The 19,176-nt window shown below is 48.2% G+C and overlaps 1 protein-coding gene across 7 annotated transcripts in view; it reads left to right on the forward strand.

Moving 5' to 3' along the window:
* The window catches only part of CELF1 (CUGBP Elav-like family member 1), a 548,902-nt gene that overhangs the window by 418,738 nt on the left and 110,988 nt on the right, over positions 1 to 19,176 (forward strand). For 4 of the 7 annotated variants that reach the window (XM_085646533.1, XM_085646535.1, XM_085646534.1 and 1 more), the window contains exons 11-13: positions 16,512 to 16,622; positions 17,156 to 17,407; positions 17,916 to 18,059. In XM_085646533.1, coding sequence (XP_085502659.1) covers positions 16,512 to 16,622; positions 17,156 to 17,407; positions 17,916 to 18,059 — 507 coding nt within the window. The remainder of the gene's footprint in view (positions 1 to 16,511; positions 16,623 to 17,155; positions 17,408 to 17,915; positions 18,060 to 19,176) is intronic. The other 3 variants (XM_085646539.1, XM_085646537.1, XM_085646538.1) reach the window with 1 other exon arrangement.

Here is a 19,176-nt window from a genome sequence, read left to right on the forward strand (position 1 = left end):
ATTTAGCAAGAAGTGGGGGCATACCATGCAAGAAAGATGGCACTTTCTCACAACGCCTGGTGCCGATAAACACCGTTCGGCACCGAATAAAGTAACGCCCAGCTCGACTCTGAAGCAACCGGTGCCGAAGCCTGGACTCTCGGTGCCGACAAAACACAAACACAAATCCCTCGGCACCGACGCTCCGGCGCCGAAGACTACCTCGACGCCGAAAAAACCGGAGGTTCCAAAAAGGCATGGCGCAGAGAAACCACCAAAATCCTCGGCTCCGAAAACATCGGCGCCAGCGGACGATTCGGCGCCATTGGACCTTTTTACACCAGATCCTTATCAAAAGACCTTATCTAAGGATCCAAAGACTGGGCTATTGACTTTAGCTGTCAAGAGAAGACGTCTTGACACGCCAGCTCCTCCTCCACCGCCCAAGCGGAAGGACTCTGCCACATCTCCTCTCAGAGTGCCCTCCCCACTACCTCCTCCTCCACCACCTCTTCCACCTCCTCCCAGGTCTCCGCCACCCTTGCCTCATCATTCCCCGACCCCGTCCCCAGATCCGGATTACGGGGATCCAGATTATGACCTGGCGGACGCCCCCATGGACCCCACTCCACCGGGGACCCCAGACCCATGGGAAGATTACCAAAACCCTGACATACCGGATGTGCCTCAGGACGACCTCTACCCATCCAGGCCATCTCCACCAGAGGACTCACTAGGGTCTCACCACTTAGTGCAGAGAGCAGCACACTACCATGGGGTGGAAATGCATAGTGAACCAGTGGAAGACGACTTCTTACTGGATACATTTGATATTCAGGATAAGTCCACAGCTATCTTGCCCATGCTTAAGGGTGTCACCAAGCATGCTGCAGAGGTGTTCAAAGACCCTGTCAGGGCCAGGGTCTTAAACCCTAGAATAGAAAAAAAGTACAAGGCGGCACCCACAGACCCTACATACATTAAGGGCCCTGCTCCCTTAGATTCCCTAGTTGTGTCCACAGCTAGAAAGCGGTCTAACTCCCAGTCCTCAGGCGAGGCCCCACCGCCGGATAAGGAATCCAAACTTCTAGATGCGTCTGGTAAACGCCCTGCCTCGCAAGCCGCAAACATCTGGCGCATTGCGAATACACAAGCGCTGCTTGCGCGTTATGACAGAGCACACTACGATGAGCTTGAGGCTCTTATGCAGCACCTCCCGGAAAAACACAAACGTAAAGCTCACGACCTGATACAGGAGGGAAAGCTAATTACTAACCCCTCCATTAAATGTGCCCTCGATGCAGCCGACACTGCTTCTAGAGCCATAAATACTAGTGTCCTGCTTCGTCGTCATGCCTGGCTCAGGATCTCAGGGTTCAAGCCAGAAGTCCAGGCATCCATACTCAATCACCCCTTTGACCAACAAAATCTCTTCGGGCCAAAGGTAGACGAAGCATTAGAAAAAATGAAAAAGGACACAGACACAGCAAAGTCTATGGGGGCATTACAATCACAGACCCCTAAACGCTCCTTTCGGCGTTCATCCTTTCGTGGCACAGGCAGAGGCTACTCCACCGATAGCGCCTCTACCTCCTACAAGTCCCCTCCTCAAAATACCTTCTCAAAGGGCTACCAAAGGGGTGGATACAGAGGCAACAACAATAAGGGCAGGGGCAAAACTAACACCACCCGTTCTGCCACCCCGCCCGCACAATGACTTCCCTCCGCTCCCCCCAGACCATCCCACTCCGGTCGGGGGCAGACTACAAAACTTTATCCACGCATGGGAATCCATAACATCGGACAAATGGGTGACCCAAATTATTCGGTCAGGGTACTGTCTCGAGCTAACATCTACCCCACCCAATATCCCACCAAGGCACCGTCCAATGTCTCAAGAACATTCCACACTGCTCAAACAGGAGGTGCTCTCCCTCCTCCAAAAACACGGTATAGAGCAGGTCCCTGTCAATCAGCAAAATCTAGGGGTCTACTCTCTGTATTTCCTGATACCAAAGAAAGACGGGACCCTGAGGCCCATTCTGGACCTCCGGCCTCTAAATGCATACATACATTCAGACCATTTTCACATGGTCACCCTACAACAAGTCCTCCCGCTCCTCTCTCAAGGAGACTTTCTCACTACCTTGGATCTGAAAGACGCATACTTTCACATTCCAATACACCCTTCTCACAGGAAGTACCTCAGGTTTGTGGTGGACGGTCAACATTACCAGTTCACAGTTCTCCCCTTTGGGGTCACCACCGCACCACGGGTGTTTACCAAATGCCAAGCAGTTGTAGCAGCACACCTCAGACGTCAACGTATTCACGTCTTCCCCTACCTGGATGACTGGCTCATAAAAGCCGCGTCCTACAACCAATGCGTGCAACATACCAACAGCACCATCCAACTGCTCCACCAGCTAGGCTTCACGGTGAACTACCAAAAGTCCCACCTCCTACCATCTCACACAAAGCAATATCTCGGGGCCACTATAGACACCTCCAAAGGTATTGCCTATCCAAACTCAGCCAGAATCGCAAGCATACAAGCCTTGCGCCAAACGTTCCTTCCTCAGCACTCTCTTCCAGCAAGAGTGTTTATGAAGCTCATAGGGATGATGGCATCTTGCATCTTCATAGTGCCCCATGCAAGACTCCACATGCGTCCACTTCAAGAGTGCCTAGCACAACAGTGGAACCAGGCCCAAGGACATCTGACGGATCTGGTGTTGGTGGACGGCCGCACCCATCACTCTCTGCAGTGGTGGAACACCACAAACCTTTCCAAAGGGCGGCCTTTCCTGGACCCGGTTCCTCAGGTGATTCTAACAGCGGACGCATCGCTCTCCGGCTGGGGAGCGCACCTCTTACAACTCACAATGCAAGGTCTATGGACGCCACAGCAAAAGTCGCTCCACATCAACCATCTGGAGCTCTTGGCGATCTTTCTAGCCCTAAAATCCTTTCAAAAACAGATTTCAGCCAAAGCAGTCCTCATTCGCACAGATAATATGACTGCAATGTATTATATTTAAAAACAGGGGGGGACACACACTCCCCAGCTCTCGCGCTTAGCCCAGAGCATATGGAGATGGGCAATTCCTCAAAACATCTTTCTCCTGGCACAGCACGTTCCAGGCGTACAAAACACCATGGCAGATCTGCTCAGCAGACAAACGCAACAACTACACGAATGGGAACTGCATCCACAAGTTCTTCGCCCATTCTTCCACAAGTGGGGACATCCTCAGATAGACCTCTTCGCCACCCACGAAAACAAAAAATGCCCAAGCTTTGCCGCCAGATACCCACACCCATTGTCCAAAGGCAATGCGATATGGATGAACTGGTCAGGCAAATTTGCATACGCCTTTCCACCTCTCCCGCTAATTCCATTAGTGGTAAGGAAGCTACAACAGCACTCCCTCACACTCGTTCTGGTAGCTCCAACATGGGCCAGGCAGCCGTGGTACACCACACTACTACAGCTCTCGGTGGTACCACATCAAAAACTGCACCTGTCCCCATACCTCCTAACTCAGAACCATGGAGAAATCAGGCACCCGGACCCAGCTCAGCTCAACCTGGCGATCTGGCTCCTGAAATCTTAGAATTTGGGTACCTTAACCTTCCCCCTGATTGCATGAACATTATCAAGGAAGCCAGACGTCCTACCACTCGAGCATGCTATGCCGCAAAGTGGAAGAGATTTGTTGTTTACTGCTGTAACAATACAATCAACCCTTTAGATGCATCCATACAGCACATCATATGCTATCTACTCCATCTCCAAAGGTGTAACCTGGCATATTCATCCATACGCCTACACCTAGCAGCAATTGCTGCTTACCTACAAAACAGACAGCATTTATCACTGTTCAGAGTGCCCACTATTAAAGCCTTTATGGAAGGCCTTAAACGAGTAATTCCTCCCAGGGCACCACCTTCCCCTGTATGGAATCTAAATGTAGTTCTTACAAGGCTAATGGGTCCGCCCTTCGAACCAATGCATAAATGTGAGCACCAGTTCCTCACCTGGAAAACAGCTTTCCTCGTAGCTATCACTTCCCTTAGAAGGGTTGGTGAAATACAAGCGTTCACTATACAGGAACCCTTCTTACAAATACATCACAGCAAAGTGATACTTCGTACAAATCCAAAGTTTCTGCCCAAGGTCATTTCCCCCTTCCATCTCAATCAATCGGTGGAATTACCTGTTTTTTTTTTCGCAACCTCAATCTGTTGCGGAAAGGGCTCTACATGCACTTGATGTTAAGAGGGCTTTACTGTACTACATACAGAGAACACAACCCTTCAGGAAAACTAAACAATTGTTTGTTTCCTTCTCTCCACCACATAAAGGCAACCCCATCTCTAAATCAGGGATAGCTAGGTGGATTGTAAAATGCATAAAAATTTGCTATCAAAAGGCAAAAAGAACATTATCTGTTCCACCTAAAGCCCACTCTACTAGAAAGTTAGGGGCTTCTATGGCTTTTCTAGGGAACATACCCTTAGATGACATCTGCAAAGCAGCCACATGGTCAACTCCGCACACCTTCACAAAACATTACTGTGTAGACGTGCATTCCAAGCAACAAGCTAGTGTGGGCCAGGCTGTACTAAAGACACTTTTTCAAACCGCTGCAACGGATACCAGTGGTCGCCGCTAAGGTTGGGTACTGCTATATAATCTATGCTAAGTGTACAATCTGCAGCTCATATGCCTTGAACGGGATATGCTACTTACCAGTATGCATCTGTTCTTGGCATGTAGAGCTGCAGAGTTGTACACGCCCACCCGCCTCCCCGGCTACCTGTATCCGTTCCAGTCCATCTTATTTAGATACAACACACATGGGTTTCTCACTGTTATTACTACGCTCCATCATTTCCCTGTTGGCGAAAAACAATCCGAGGATGGAGCCGAAGCCCATGCGCAGTACGGACCGAAGGAGGAGTCACCGAACTTGTGACTTCCAAAGACTGTCCAAAGAACAAAAACAAACTGCAAACATCCGGGCCCAACACCAGATGGCGATCTATGCTAAGTGTACAACTCTGCAGCTCTACATGCCAAGAACAGATGCATACTGGTAAGTAGCATATTCCATTTAGGGGCACCCTGAACCTTCCTTCCCCAGATTCCATATTCCAAAATACAGAGAAGAGCAAGAAGAATGAAGACCTGCCCTGCAGCTGCTAAAAAGAGGAAGACAACAACTGCTTTGGCCCTAGCCCTACCGGCCTGTCGACCCTCGAACCTGCTCCTGCTCCAACCTGGCATCTCTTGTGGCCAACAACCTCACAAGCCCCTGGGACTCCCATGAGTAGAGGCTCTACTCAAAACCTACCTCTAATCCCTGGCAGCAGCCCGGAACCGCGAACCCAGCATACTCTGCACCAGCCAAGCCTAGCCAGTGCCGGAGTGAACAAAGACCACGAGGACGACCCCACGGCGACTGTGACCCCGAGTATGGCACCCAAGGACCTCTCTCGACACTCCTGAAGAAGCCTGCAGCCTCAGAACAAGGTGCCCCCCCTACAGCGATCAACAGAGGGTAAGATTTCCCGACCCAAAAGGCACCCCTGCACGCAGCGCCCCGCAGCCCCCTGTGCCCAATCCCGGGGTACCTACCTATCCTCCAACTACCCAACTTACCTCTCGAAGTGGTGGTGGCACCTGAAGAATCCTCGTCCCCGAGCTTGCAGTCTTTTTCTAAACCGGAGATTTCCCATTGAAATCCATTGAGCGCCCGAAGGCTCAAAAGCACTCTGCACCCAGCCGCCCGAGTGGCCCTGGCAGTGAAAACTCTACTCCTTCCTACTTCCCCACTTGCCCTGAGTAAGTGACCAGGAGCCCAGCTCCCACAGCCGCGTGGCTTGCCAGTCAGCAGCCACCAAACAAGGCCCCCCTATCCCTCATAGGTTAACATTGGGCCTAACTCTCTCTGCACCCGGCCGCCCTAGAGCCGCTGAGGGTGAACCAACTGTACCTACCTGACCCTGGGAGACCCCGTAGTCTGTGCCCAGAATCTCAACTCTGCCAGTCGAGTACTTACCCTTAAACCGCAAACTCTATTTTCCTCATAGGGTAACATTGACTGTCTTTTTCCTGAAATTTCTTCTAAGTGTGGACTTTTCAAATCTTCAAATATTCACCAAAAATCAGCTGAGGGGAAAAAAAACGAATTTGATCACCTGTTCTTAGGTGAGCTCCCAGTGCTGGATCTTGGTGCCCAGCACTGACTCTGAAAAATCTCTACAACGGTACTTACCCTTAACTCAATTTTCTTCCATAGGAAACCATTGACTGTTTTTCTGTAAAAATTTCTTCTAAGTGTCGATTTCTGCAATCTTTAAATATCGTATAATATCTGAAAACGTAATTGCTTACCTGTTTTGGATAAAGGTCCCAGTACTGAGTCTAGGCACCCAGTACTGGATTACAAAAGTAACGAGAACATACTGTACCTGTAACCTGCATTTTCTTCCATAGGGAATCATTGACTGTTTTCTCTGAAATATTTTATAAGTGTCAACTTTTAAAATAGCTAAATATTAGTTAAAAATCATTACAGTACTTAAGTCGACTTTCATCCCTTAATTCTGAGAACTGACCCAGGACTGAATCTAGGATCCAGTCCTGGAATTCCAAAAGTAATCTAAAAAGTAATCTGTTGCAAATAACTTGAATTTTCCATTGAGCTCAATGTATTGTTGCGTTTAAAAAATAGTTGCCTACTGCAACCACTTTTAACTGTTTACTAAAATCTATTGCATACTGCAAAAGTATTTATATGAATCATCTACTGTTGAGAAAGTATATTTTAACTCCAAGTGTTGGTTCTAAAATAAAACAAGCATATATTTTTATATATAAACCATTGGCCTAGAGTTCAGTTATTGAGTGTGTGAGACCATTTGCTGACTGAGTGTGTACAACAAATGCTTTACACTGTCCTCTGGTACTGCCTTACTGCTCGACCAAGCTACCACTTTAGAGAGTAAGGTTATACCTAACTTTAACCTCTGTCAAACCCTGGGGGACTGTGGACTCTGTACACCCTGTACCTATTAAGGAACAGTATATACAGAGCCACTTTCTCACATTATGTCAGTAAGAATATTGTGTGCCCAGTACAAAACACTCTAGGCACAAATCGAGATTATAAATTGGCTGCAGTGTGACCCACGGGGTGTGGGGCACATACACAATTCCTATTTTAAGAAACATTTTACCAGTGTTTTTCAAATAATCTAGGGGCTCCACCTTTGTAATTGCTCTACACCAGGGATCTTCAAACTGGTCGGTCGTGGAGTAATAGAAAGGGGGTCGCACATTCCCGGTAAAACTTCTGCCTATTTCCATTTGTTGTGTGCTACTGTTAGCAAAAGGTGTCCTCAAGCTAATAACCATCTGCTGCCTAAAATGGCAAATGAGAATCACACAGAAGGGGAACGAGAACCAGCCAAATGGGGTAACCTACAGGGCTTAGATCCAGGTTTTTATAGCTTCCTAAAGGATAATAGATTGTTGGTGGAGCAAAGCAAAGGAGGGTAAAAGTTCCAAAACTGTGCGGCCTGCACCAAAACAGCGAGACCGACAATTTGTGCCTTTGCTGAATTAGGGAACAATAAGAAGATTGGCACAGGCCGAGAGGAGCATACGGGTCAGTTTATAGTATAAACCGACCCGTATGCTCAGTGAGGAAAGAGGAGAGGGTGAGAGGAGGCGGGATGATAGAGGACAGCAAGGGAACGAGAGAAATCCATTTAAGAGGTCAGGGATGAGGAGAAATGTGAAGTGCCGAAGGATGTGCAGAAACACAAGAGTAGAGGTGAGTGTGAGCGAAAGGTGAGGGCACAGAGGAGGGTTACTGTTAAACTGTGAGAGAAGATGGCTGACAGAGGATCTGTGACGTAAAAAGTGAATTTGATGTGACATGGGTGAGGGACAGCAGCGATAGGGGAAGAGAGTGAGTACCGGGATGGGAGCTGAGGTAACAGGGGAGAGGGACGTTGTTTCAAGAAGGTGTGAAAGAAAAAGGGGAGATGTGAAAGATGAATGGGGGGACTGGAGCGGTATAAGATACAAATAGACAGAAATTTGAAGGGATAGACTTGATGTGAATGAGAAGTGTTGAGGGGCGAGAGAGGTGACAGAGCCAAAGAGGCCATGAGATAAATGCAAGAGACTGTTTGAGATGAGAGCAGTGAAAACACAGAATGGAAAGAGGTGATTAAACGTGAAGTGAGAGGTTGAATGGGGAAAATTCAGAAGTTGTAAACAGGTGTGAAAGAAAATGGCCTGCAAAGTGAGAGGGATCCGGGGTTGGGAGATGAGAGAGGGATGGAAGGGAGGGGGTGGGAGGAAAGAGGTGTGGGTAAATTACTTAACAATGCACAAGTGTCCCAGGGTTTTAAAGGACCATTGCTGCTCCTGGCTAGGGCCAGGTGAGCTTTTAATGTGGCAACATATATTCCTGCGGAGTGAAGGCCCTTCACAAAGATTGACTAGACATCTTTCTGTTTATTCGGGTATTTTGGTTATAAACTGGTACTGAGAGGTGAAATCTTTCCTTAGTGTTACTGTTTGTAAAAAATGTCAAAATAATGAAGCAATACTATACCAAAATATGAGGCATCACAAAGCATTATTTACATTTTCTTACCACACAATTTAGTCGAACCTGCCGCATAATTAGGTCCTCATAAATTTGACATGGGGGGGTTCTCGGCATCCAAAAGTTTGAATATCTCTGCCTTACAGCATCAAGGAACAGGAGTTTACTCCCTGTATTTCCTCATCCCCTAAAAAGACGGTACTCTAAGACCAATACTGGACCTCAGACCTCTCAATCTATATATACAGTCAGATCATTTTCACATGATCACTCTTCAAGTCCTTCCACTGCTTCAACAAGGCGACTTCCTTGCCACACTAGACCTCCAGGACGCCTACTTCCATATTCCCATACATCCTGCTCACAGGAAATATCTAAGGTTCACAGTGGCCCAGGGCTGGACTAGGAACCAAAACCGGCCCTGGCAAAGTGCTCGGTCTTCTTTGGAAATCGAATCAACCCTTATCTATATTGCGATTCTGCATACAAGTACTAATATTACGTTCGAGGCATGTGGGCTGCTGAATTCATATCTGTGCATAGATCGCCGCTTAGTGTTGGGTCCGGATGTTTACACGTTGTTGTCCTGGAAGAGTCTTCGAAGTATCCTGAGATAGGTGACTCCTCCCCTGGACCACAGTGCGCATGGGCATCCTCTCCATCCTCAGATTGTTTTTTTTCGCCATTGGGTTCGGATGTGCTTATCTTGACTCAAGTTAGGAAAATTTAGTTTAAGGCCAAAAGGCCTTTAGTTTTCGTCGGTACTGTTCCCGCTCGGTATCGACAGCTTACTTGCTAGTTTAGCAAACTTATCAAGTTTTTTCGGATCCGTTTAATCCGACCATCGACCTTACATCGACGATGGAATCGAGGACCCCATTCAAACGGTGTCCTGTTTGCCATGCCAAATATCCACATATCGACGTCCACCCGGTGTGCAACAAATGCCTCTCGCCGGATCACGACGAATCGAAATGTATGGCCTGTGCCCGATTCCGATCCAAGAAGACTCTCCGGAATCGACGGGCAGCGAGATTAAAAGCGCAGCAATCGGCACCGGCCCCGACCAACATCTTCAGCACCGAGGACGAAGATATTGAAAAAGCGTGGAAGACCTAAACTCCAGCCCCGCTTCCGAACACGATTCCCGATCGGAAGACGCCGAGGAAGCGCTTTTTCACAGGGAAGAAGCCGACGATGAGGTATGAGACTACGATGAGGCCTTTGGGGCCGAAGAAGATAGCTCTGGTGAAGAGCAGGGCCTACCCGTCCAAACGGAGGCTATCAAAGTGCGTCAGTCTACGGCTCCGGTCGAGGGATCGCCTTCGGGCCTTACCCGAGATCAATCCCACAGTTCTTCGGCCCCGCCTTCTGGCCCGGCCTCGAACATGCAGCGAGAGCCATTATTACCAAAAAAGACTGGTTTCCCTTCAACGAAACCGAAACCAATCGTCGCACCGGTTCAACAGAAACCAAAAGTGAAACTGGCAGTGGTCGGCTCTAAGACCTCCACTCCTTCGACGCCAGCCAAAACCATCGGCTCCGAACGCACAAAAAGGGATTTCGGCGCCGAACTCGCTGCAGCGGATGTCGGCACCGACCCGAAAAGGAAGGCCATCGGTACCACCAAAGCGCCTCGGCCCCCGGCACCGAAGCAATCGGCCCCGACCACCAAGGTTAAAATGGCCGCTCCATCGGAGTCCACTTCCAAGGCAGCGACTAGGGTCCAGTCAACGACGCCGTCTACCGCTACTACCTCTCCTCGACTCGATGACCCTGTGGCTCCGAAGAAGTCCACGCCTACCTCTACAGAACCACTCTGCACCAAAGAACCTTCGGCGTTCTCGGTGCGCCAAGTTGCAGCGTCATTGCAACCTATCAGAGAACAGGCATCCCTCCAGTCCACGTCGGGCTCCGACCCGAAAAAGACTCCAAAGGCACCTTCGGCACCAACCAACATCACTTTTGGTTTGCCGCCGTCCACAGCGCCAAAAATGTTCGAGATCCGAACACGTGTCACCCAGACAAGGTCCCCATCTACTGGACACTCTCCTACTGGGCCTTCACCGTCCCAATTCATCGACGCCGACACCGGCAGACTCATGCTCCGAAAACGGAAGGTCACGCCAGACCAGGCTTTGGACTCTTACAGAATCCCTCTAAAGCAGAAACTGCCAGCAGAATCTGAACCGGTTCTATATGAACGCCTGCACACCTATCCAGATCCCCAGTCCTTTTCTCGGACGCCCTCCGACACGGACGCAATGGAGGATTACATGGGTGATGAGACCACCTACCCCAGGGATATAGATCCTGAGGAGCAGCAGGACCCAGATCAAGCTTGGGATGACCCTGCAGACCCGGGTGCCACAACAGATACCCAGGACACGCAGCTTTACGGCGCAAAAACATCTCCCACAGAGGACACTGCTGCTTTCAATGCCCTCATAGAACCTGCTGCAGCCAATCATGGAGTGCAACTCCACTCTGACACAGTTGAGGACGACTTCTTGGTGGACACTTTCGCCTCCTCAGAGAGGACTGTCAAGACTCTGCCCATGTTAAAAGGTGTTCGCAAGCCAGCAAAGGACATTTTCAAGGAAACAACCAGGGCACGGGTGATAAACCCTAGGATTGAGAAAAAATACAAACCTGCGCCCGGGGACCCTATGTACATTAGAGGTCAGTTACCTCTGGACTCCATGGTGGTTGCTAACGCTCGCAAACGAGCGCACTCGCAAACAACTGGTGATGCTCCTCCCCTGGACAAAGAGTCCAAAGTGCTGGAGACCTCCGGCAAAAGGATTGCAGCCCAAGCAGCAAACATCTGGTGCATTGCCAATACACAGGCACTCCTGGCTCGCTACGATCGTTCACACTATGACACGCTAGAGTCACTACTCCAACATCTACCAGACGAGTACAAAGAGGCAGCGGAGCTCCTCATCAGAGAGGGACAACTTCTTACAAACGCATCCATTAAGTGTGCACTAGATGCTACCGACACAGCTGCGAGGGCGATAAACACCAGCGTCATGTTACGCCGACACGCTTGGTTAAGAATCTCCGGATTCAAACCTGAGATTCAAAATAACATCCTAAATCAGCCTGTCAACCCCGACTGCTTATTCGGACCAGAAGTTGACACCACATTAGAAAAGATCAAAAAGGACACTGACACTGCAAAGTCAATGGGGGCTCTGCAAACGCAGACATTTCGTAGCGGCTCCTTTCGTCGCCCCGGAAATAGGGGAGCGGCTAGAGGACAGGGGTCACAGCAAACATACAATAAAGGGGGCACACAGAGTACCTACGATAAAAACAACAGAGGTGGATATCGTGGCTCCAGCACAAAGGGCAGAGGACGCGGTTACGGCAACACCAGGTCCTCACCCAAGAACAAACAGTGACGCCCCCTCCCTTCCCCCTGACCACATAACACCTGTCGGGGGGAGACTCCAGCGGTTCCTGTCCACGTGGAATACCATCACCACGGACAGGTGGGTCAGGGATGTTATCCAGCACGGTTACTGTCTCGAATTAACCTCCACTCCACCCACAATACCGCCAAGGCACCGTCCTATGTCCTCAGAGCACTTAGCATTATTGCAGCAGGAAGTGCTAAGTATGCTGCAAAAAGGTGCAATAGAGGTCGTGCCCGTCCACCAGCAAGGGACAGGGGTGTACTCTCTGTACTTCTTAATACCAAAGGAGGACGGGTCACTCAGACCTATACTAGACCTGAGACCCCTCAACCACTACATTCTCTCAGAGCATTTCCATATGCTCACCCTTCAGCAGGTTCTCTCGCTGCTCAGACAGGCAGACTTCCTAGCCACACTAGACCTCAAAGATGCGTACTTCCACATCCCCATACACCCGTCACACAGGAAATATCTCAGGTTCACTATTCAGGGGCAGCACTACCAATTCAAAGTCCTCCCCTTCGGTGTGACAACAGCACCCAGAGTTTTCACCAAGTGCCTAGCTACAGTGGCTGCACATCTACGGAGACAACGCATTCATGTCTACCCTTACCTGGACGACTGGCTTGTTCAGGCAAAGTCAGCCCAGCAATGTGCCAACCACATGTCCCTCACCATTCACCTTCTTCACAGTCTGGGATTCTCACTAAATTACCCAAAATCACATCTCCAACCCGCACACGTACAACAGTACCTAGGTGCGACCATAGAGACACTGGCAGCCACAGCTCAGCCAAATTTAGTGAGGATCAACAGCATGCAGATGCTGATTTCAAAGTTCAAACCTCAACACTCCCTTCCTGCGCGAGTGTTCATGCAGTTGATAGGCATGATGGCCTCCTGCATTTTCATAGTCCCACACGCGAGACTACATATACACCCGCTTCAGGAGTGCTTGGCACGTCAATGGAATCAGGCTCACGGGCAATTAAAAGACCTAGTGTTGGTGAGCGGTCGGGCATACAACTCTCTGCATTGGTGGAATCCACAAAACCTTTGCAAGGGCCGACCGTTCCAAGAGCCTGTTCCACAGATAATACTGACGGCGGACGCGTCTCTCCAGGGATGGGGAGCTCATGTACTCAATTACACGGTGCAGGGACTATGGACAATACAACAAAAGAAGATGCACATCAACCTTCTAGAACTGATGGCAATCTTCCTCGCAATGAAGGCATTCAAAGTACACTTGTGCAACAAAGTCGTGTTGATCCGGACGGACAACATGACTGCCATGTACTACATACAGAAGCAGGGAGGAACACACTCTCCACAGTTGTCTCATCTGGCTCAGAGCATGTGGAAGTGGGCCATTCAGAGGAACATATTCCTCATGGCGGAACACCTCCCACCTCGGCAAGGACAACCAGATGGCGGATCTGCTCAGCAGACACAGCCACCAGATGCACGAGTGGGAGCTACATCCGTCAGTACTCCAACCGTACTTCCAACAGTGGCGTCATCCAGAGATAGACCTATTCGCCACACACAAACGCAAAATGCCAAAGCTTTGCCGCCAGGTTCCCACATCCACAGTCGCAGGGCAATGCGATATGGATGAACTGGTCCGGCAGATTTGCGTACGCTTTTCCCCCAGCGCCATTGATACCGCTGGTGGCACGCAAACTGCGACAGCACTCACTGACACTCATCCTAGTTGCTCCCACATGGGCGCGCCAGCCATGGTACACCACCTTTCTAGAACTTTCAGTGGTGCCGCATCAAAGGCTGCGGATCAAACCTGCACTCTTAACGCAGAACCATGGCGAAATTCAACACCCAGATCCGCAACAGCTGAACCTGGCAATCTGGCTCCTGAAGTCTTAGAGTTTGGCTACCTAACCCTGCCACCTGACTGTATGGAGATCATTAAGGAGGCCAGGAGACCCACTACCAGAGCCTGCTATGCAGCTAAATGGAAGAGGTTTGTCATCTACTGCAACAACAATGACATTAACCCGCTAGACGCATCCATTCAAAACACAATCTGTTACCTCTTACACCTATACCGATGCAATCTGGCATACACCTCAGTACGTATCCATTTGACCGCAATAGCAGCCTATCTCCAGAACAGGCAGCACCTCTTTATTCAGAGTGCCTGCCATCAAAGCTTTCTTGGAGGGACTTAAAGGAGTAATTCCCCCAAGACACCCACCAGCACCGGTGTGGAACCTCAACTTGGTCCTCACCCGACTAATGGGTCCACCCTTCGAACCTCTCCACTCATGTGAGATTCAATTCCTCACCTGGAAAGTAGCTTTCCTAGTGGCAATCACTTCGTTAAGAAGAGTTAGTGAACTCCAGGCACTAACCATTCAAGAGCCATTCATACAGGTTCACGCAAACAGGGTCGTACTTCGTACCAACCCCAAATTTATGCCTAAAGTAATATCACAGTTCCACATGAATCAAACTATAGAACTGCCTGTTTTCTTTCAAAATCCACAAAATGTAGCCGAGAGAATGCTCCATACACTAGATGTAAAAAGAGCCCTCATGTACTATATAGACAGAACTAAAGTCTTTAGGAAAACAAAACAACTTTTCGTTGCCTTTTCTCCACAACACAAGGGCGACGCCATTTCCAAAGCAGGTATAGCCAGATGGATCGTTAAATGTATTCAAATTTGCTATCAAAAGGCTAAACGCACATTAACGATTCCCCCACGAGCCCATTCAACACGTAAGTTAGGGGCGTCCATGGCTTTCCTGGGAAACATTCCTTTACAGGAAATATGTAGAGCAGCCACATGGTCCACTATACATACATTTACCAAACACTACTGTGTAGATGTACACTCAAAACAGCAGGCAGCTGTAGGACAGGCTGTTCTCAAAACTCTTTTTCAGACCGCTGCAGCTGGCACTGGTGGCCGCCGCTAATAGGAGGTACTGCTATGTATTCTATGCACAAATATGAATTCAGCAGCCCACATGCCTCGAACTGAATATGCTACTTACCAGTATGCATCTGTTCTTGGCATGTAGGGCTGCTGACATTCATATCGCCCACCCTCCTCCCCGGCGCCTGTAGCAGCTGCAGCTCTCAGAATTACTGTATAGCATGGTCATCACTTTCTGTATCTACTCCATCACTGCCACAATGGTGAAAAACAATCTGAGGATGGAGAGGATGCCCATGCGCACTGTGGTCCAGGGAAGGAGTCACCTATCTCAGGATACTTCGAAGACTCTTCCAGGACAACAACGTGCAAACATCCGAACCCAACACTAGGCGGCGATCTATGCACAGATATGAATGTCAGCAGCCCTACATGCCAAGAACAGATGCATACTGGTAAGTAGCATATTCAATACAGCTGTTCCATAGGAACCATTGTTTCTGCTAATACATTATCTACCCTGGTTCTGCGTGAGTAGGGTTCCCTGGTTTCTAATTTCTAGTTCTTTTTTTGGGCAGAATCCCTGCAACGAGGTCTGAGGTACCATTTACTGTGGACTTACAAGGATGCTGAAGTCCTTGACAATTGGGTTACAATTAACATTTGTCTTATTTTAGTGAAAGAGCACTGGCACGAGGGCTGGTTAGTAGGGTCCCAGTGCATTTCCACCGAAAAGCATCAGTAGGCAAAAGTAGGGGTGACTGTCAAAAAAGAGGTACTTTCCTACAGGGCTCACTCAAATAATCGGTTGAGGAAAACTGGGGAATTTTTCTGGACTCAGCCAACCTAATGGCACAATACGCAGCACGTGAATCCTTAATACCTTGAAACCCAAAACTATTACAGGTAACCTTTTCAACATTTTTCTTTGTTTAGAGCGTAGTAGATTTTCTTCCTGCATTTTGGTCCCAGTACAGCACTGGTAAATGCCCCTTCTTACTATTGATATTCAGTAGGTGGATTGCCGTAGTACCACGATGAAAGTCCTCTATCCCATCGCTGCTTGCCGTGGTTGACATCACGTACCAGGTGCATCCATTCCCGTCGACAAATGCACTTAGGCTTTTGGATTCGGTTGTAACTGTAAATGTGTTTCTAAGGAACCATTTGAGATAACAATTTAGGAAAAACGTCCCCAAAATGTATTTAAAGGAAAGTGATTTTGTTTTTCCTGTAGTGTTGTGCCCCTTGGAGGCACCATTAGTGAAAGGCAGTCCCCACGTCAGATACTGGCAAGTGACAACTGATTGCCCCATGACCTAGGAATGTGCATTATGATAGGTTTTAGTAAGTGTGAACCAGAAAGCTGTGGACATCTGTATGGGGTGCTTATTTTGCTATAGTGTGTTTGGTGAGTGGTGGGGTTGGGTAATGTGAACATGCTAGACTCATTTGATGTCAAGCAAACACCTGCAGAGAGAGTTCAGGTCTGCCACTCCATGTGCAGAGGGTTCACATGAGGTGGTTGGATGGATCGAATAAATGTTGTTACATTTCTTACCCTGCAGGTTCCAACCCCAGCTCAAGTAGCAGTAGTTCTGCTAACCACATGGCATCACTTGGAGCTCTACAGTCGCTGGCCGGAGCAACTGGTGGCCTCAACATGAGCTCCTTAGCAGGTACAGCAGTGAACAGAATAGATAAAGCAGTGAATGCAGATGCATGCTGGGCAAAAGCACATTTAGAAAGCAAGATATTTGTTCCTTCTGTATATTGTCTCACAGTGGCGTAAATCTTTAATTCCCCTTTATTTTTCTAATTACAATTGGATTTATTTTCCTGCATTCTCATTGGTAATCTTCTGTTTACTATGCCCCACAAGTACATACGTTGTTCCTGGCTTCCTCGCTCCAGCACCCTTAAACATTTGTGCTCTTCCCTTCCTCTGTTGCCGTTCCCTGTGACACGTTATTTAATTGGGCTGTCGAAACTGTGTGGGACACAGATGCTGTATTAGATACGTGCTGATGCCATGGGACAGTGATGTACTCATTCCATGTATTGAATGTGAATTATATTTTGCTGTAAACCTGAAAATCCAACATGGACCCTCCTAGCCCTCTGTTGCACATGCCTGCTGTGCCTCAGTCATTCCAGGTGCGTTGTACACAGATCATGTAAGTGTTCTAATATCAATGCTTTATTTCCACAGGAATGGCTGCCCTAAATGGTGGGCTTGGAAACAGCGGCCTCTCCAATGGCACAGGCAGTACCATGGAGGCACTTTCCCAGGCCTACTCTGGCATTCAGCAGTATGCTGCTGCTGCTCTACCCTCTCTATATAATCAGAGCTTGCTCTCACACCAAGGTCTCGGGGCAGCTGCAGGGAGCCAGAAGGAAGGTAGGTGGAACACGCGATTCCCTACACTCTACAGCCAGAGACGTGGAGAGGACACAGAGGCTGGTGAGAATGCCCTTTTTGAAGAATAAGACTATTTGGGGTGTAGAGAAAATGAGAAGAATGAGAAGCACAGAAGAGGGAAGTTTATAATAGTTAAAGTATTAGGATCAGGTCTGTGGCCCCCACATGTACTAGTCACCTAATACATTCTCTGGGTGCAGGGATGATGGTTTTCTTTCTTTTAAGGTTTAGACCTGGAGTGCACTTGTGTTAAATATGGGGAGGGAGATGCTAATATTAAAGCATAGCCTTTGTTCATGGCGCTTCCAAAGCTGTAGACCAGGTTAGGCGAACTGTTATCCATTGACTAACTGGGTTAAACATGTAGTGTGAGGTCACTCTTGTCTCCAAACACAACCTAAATGGGAGTATGAGCTGCAGTCCTGATATATTGGAAATGTCTCCTGCAAGCGTATGTAGTGCAGATGAGCGAGTAGAGCAATGAACCTCTTGAAATGTTTCGCTTGTGCTAGTCCTGTCTCAGATCTGTTTTAAATTGACTGTTTTGAAGGTCCAGAGGGAGCCAATCTGTTCATCTACCATCTGCCCCAGGAGTTTGGAGATCAGGACATTCTGCAAATGTTTATGCCATTTGGCAATGTTGTATCCGCCAAAGTTTTCATCGATAAGCAGACGAACCTCAGCAAGTGTTTTGGTAGGTCCTAATGTGTTGGTATTTTGTTGAGTATCTAGACATTCTTGTTTGTATTTACATATAGTCCTTTTTGCTTAGATCCCATGAAACGGGTCTTTTCTGTGAGAAAGTGCCCTCTTTTTGCATGGTTACCCCACCATTACTGCACTTGCACGGTCTAAAAATTGGCTTAGACACTGTAGGGGTACAGGGCTCCTGCACCTGTACCCTCTCCACTGGTATAGTGCACCCAGCTAGAGGGGTGGCTAACCTATGCCAGGGCAGTGGTTTGTAGGGATGGCATTGAAAACGGGGCATCAGGAAGCTGGCTCTGTATATACTATACCAAAATGAGGTATAGTGTGCACAGAGTCCAGTGGAATCCCATAGGTAGGCAGAGGTAAAAGTAGATAGTACCTTACCCACTATTTGTGGTAGTGTGGGCAAGCAGTAAGGCTTTATCGGGGGGGGGGGTGTTAAGCATTTGTTGTACACACAATATCAGCAAATTATGTCACACACACAAAGACTGAACTGAGACCAATTTGGTTTGTATTAAAATATTTAGTTATATTTATTTCCTAGAACCTAGCAAGCCTGGCACAGGTAAGTGTATATGATCATTTTCAAGGCAGGTTGAACAAAACTAGCAAGCTGAATGAAAATGACTGTTACGTGTTTGTAAATGCTTTCAGTGTAATTAAAACTACTGTTAGATTACTTTGGATTGCTTTACAGATAACTTTCTGGATTACTTTTTCTACTCAGTGTGATATACATAGTTATCACACTGGGACATTTCCTAGAAAAAAAGGTAAGTAAGCAGTGTTGAGTTAATTGAAGTTTTTCAAAGTTCCATACAAACCCAACTCCACATTTTTTTAGGAAAAACAGTCAATTTATTCCGATGGAGAAAAATGAAGTTAACTGTTTGCAGTTAAGTACAAGTTTGTGGGAGTTGGTATTTTGGGGTTAGAACCAGGGTTCCCCCCAGGGTCAAGGATGCTCTCTCAAAGCACCCTCAGCGGCATTAGGGCGGCCGGGTGCAGAGGGCCGAGTGTAAGAAAGTGCCCTCTTTCTTGCATGGTATGTGTAGGAAGGTGGATATCTGACTATGGTTACCCCCAACTTTTTGCCT

Source organism: Triturus cristatus, chromosome 3_1 (genome assembly GCF_964204655.1).
Source record: "Triturus cristatus chromosome 3_1, aTriCri1.1, whole genome shotgun sequence".
Classification (NCBI taxonomy): Eukaryota; Metazoa; Chordata; class Amphibia; order Caudata; family Salamandridae; genus Triturus; species Triturus cristatus.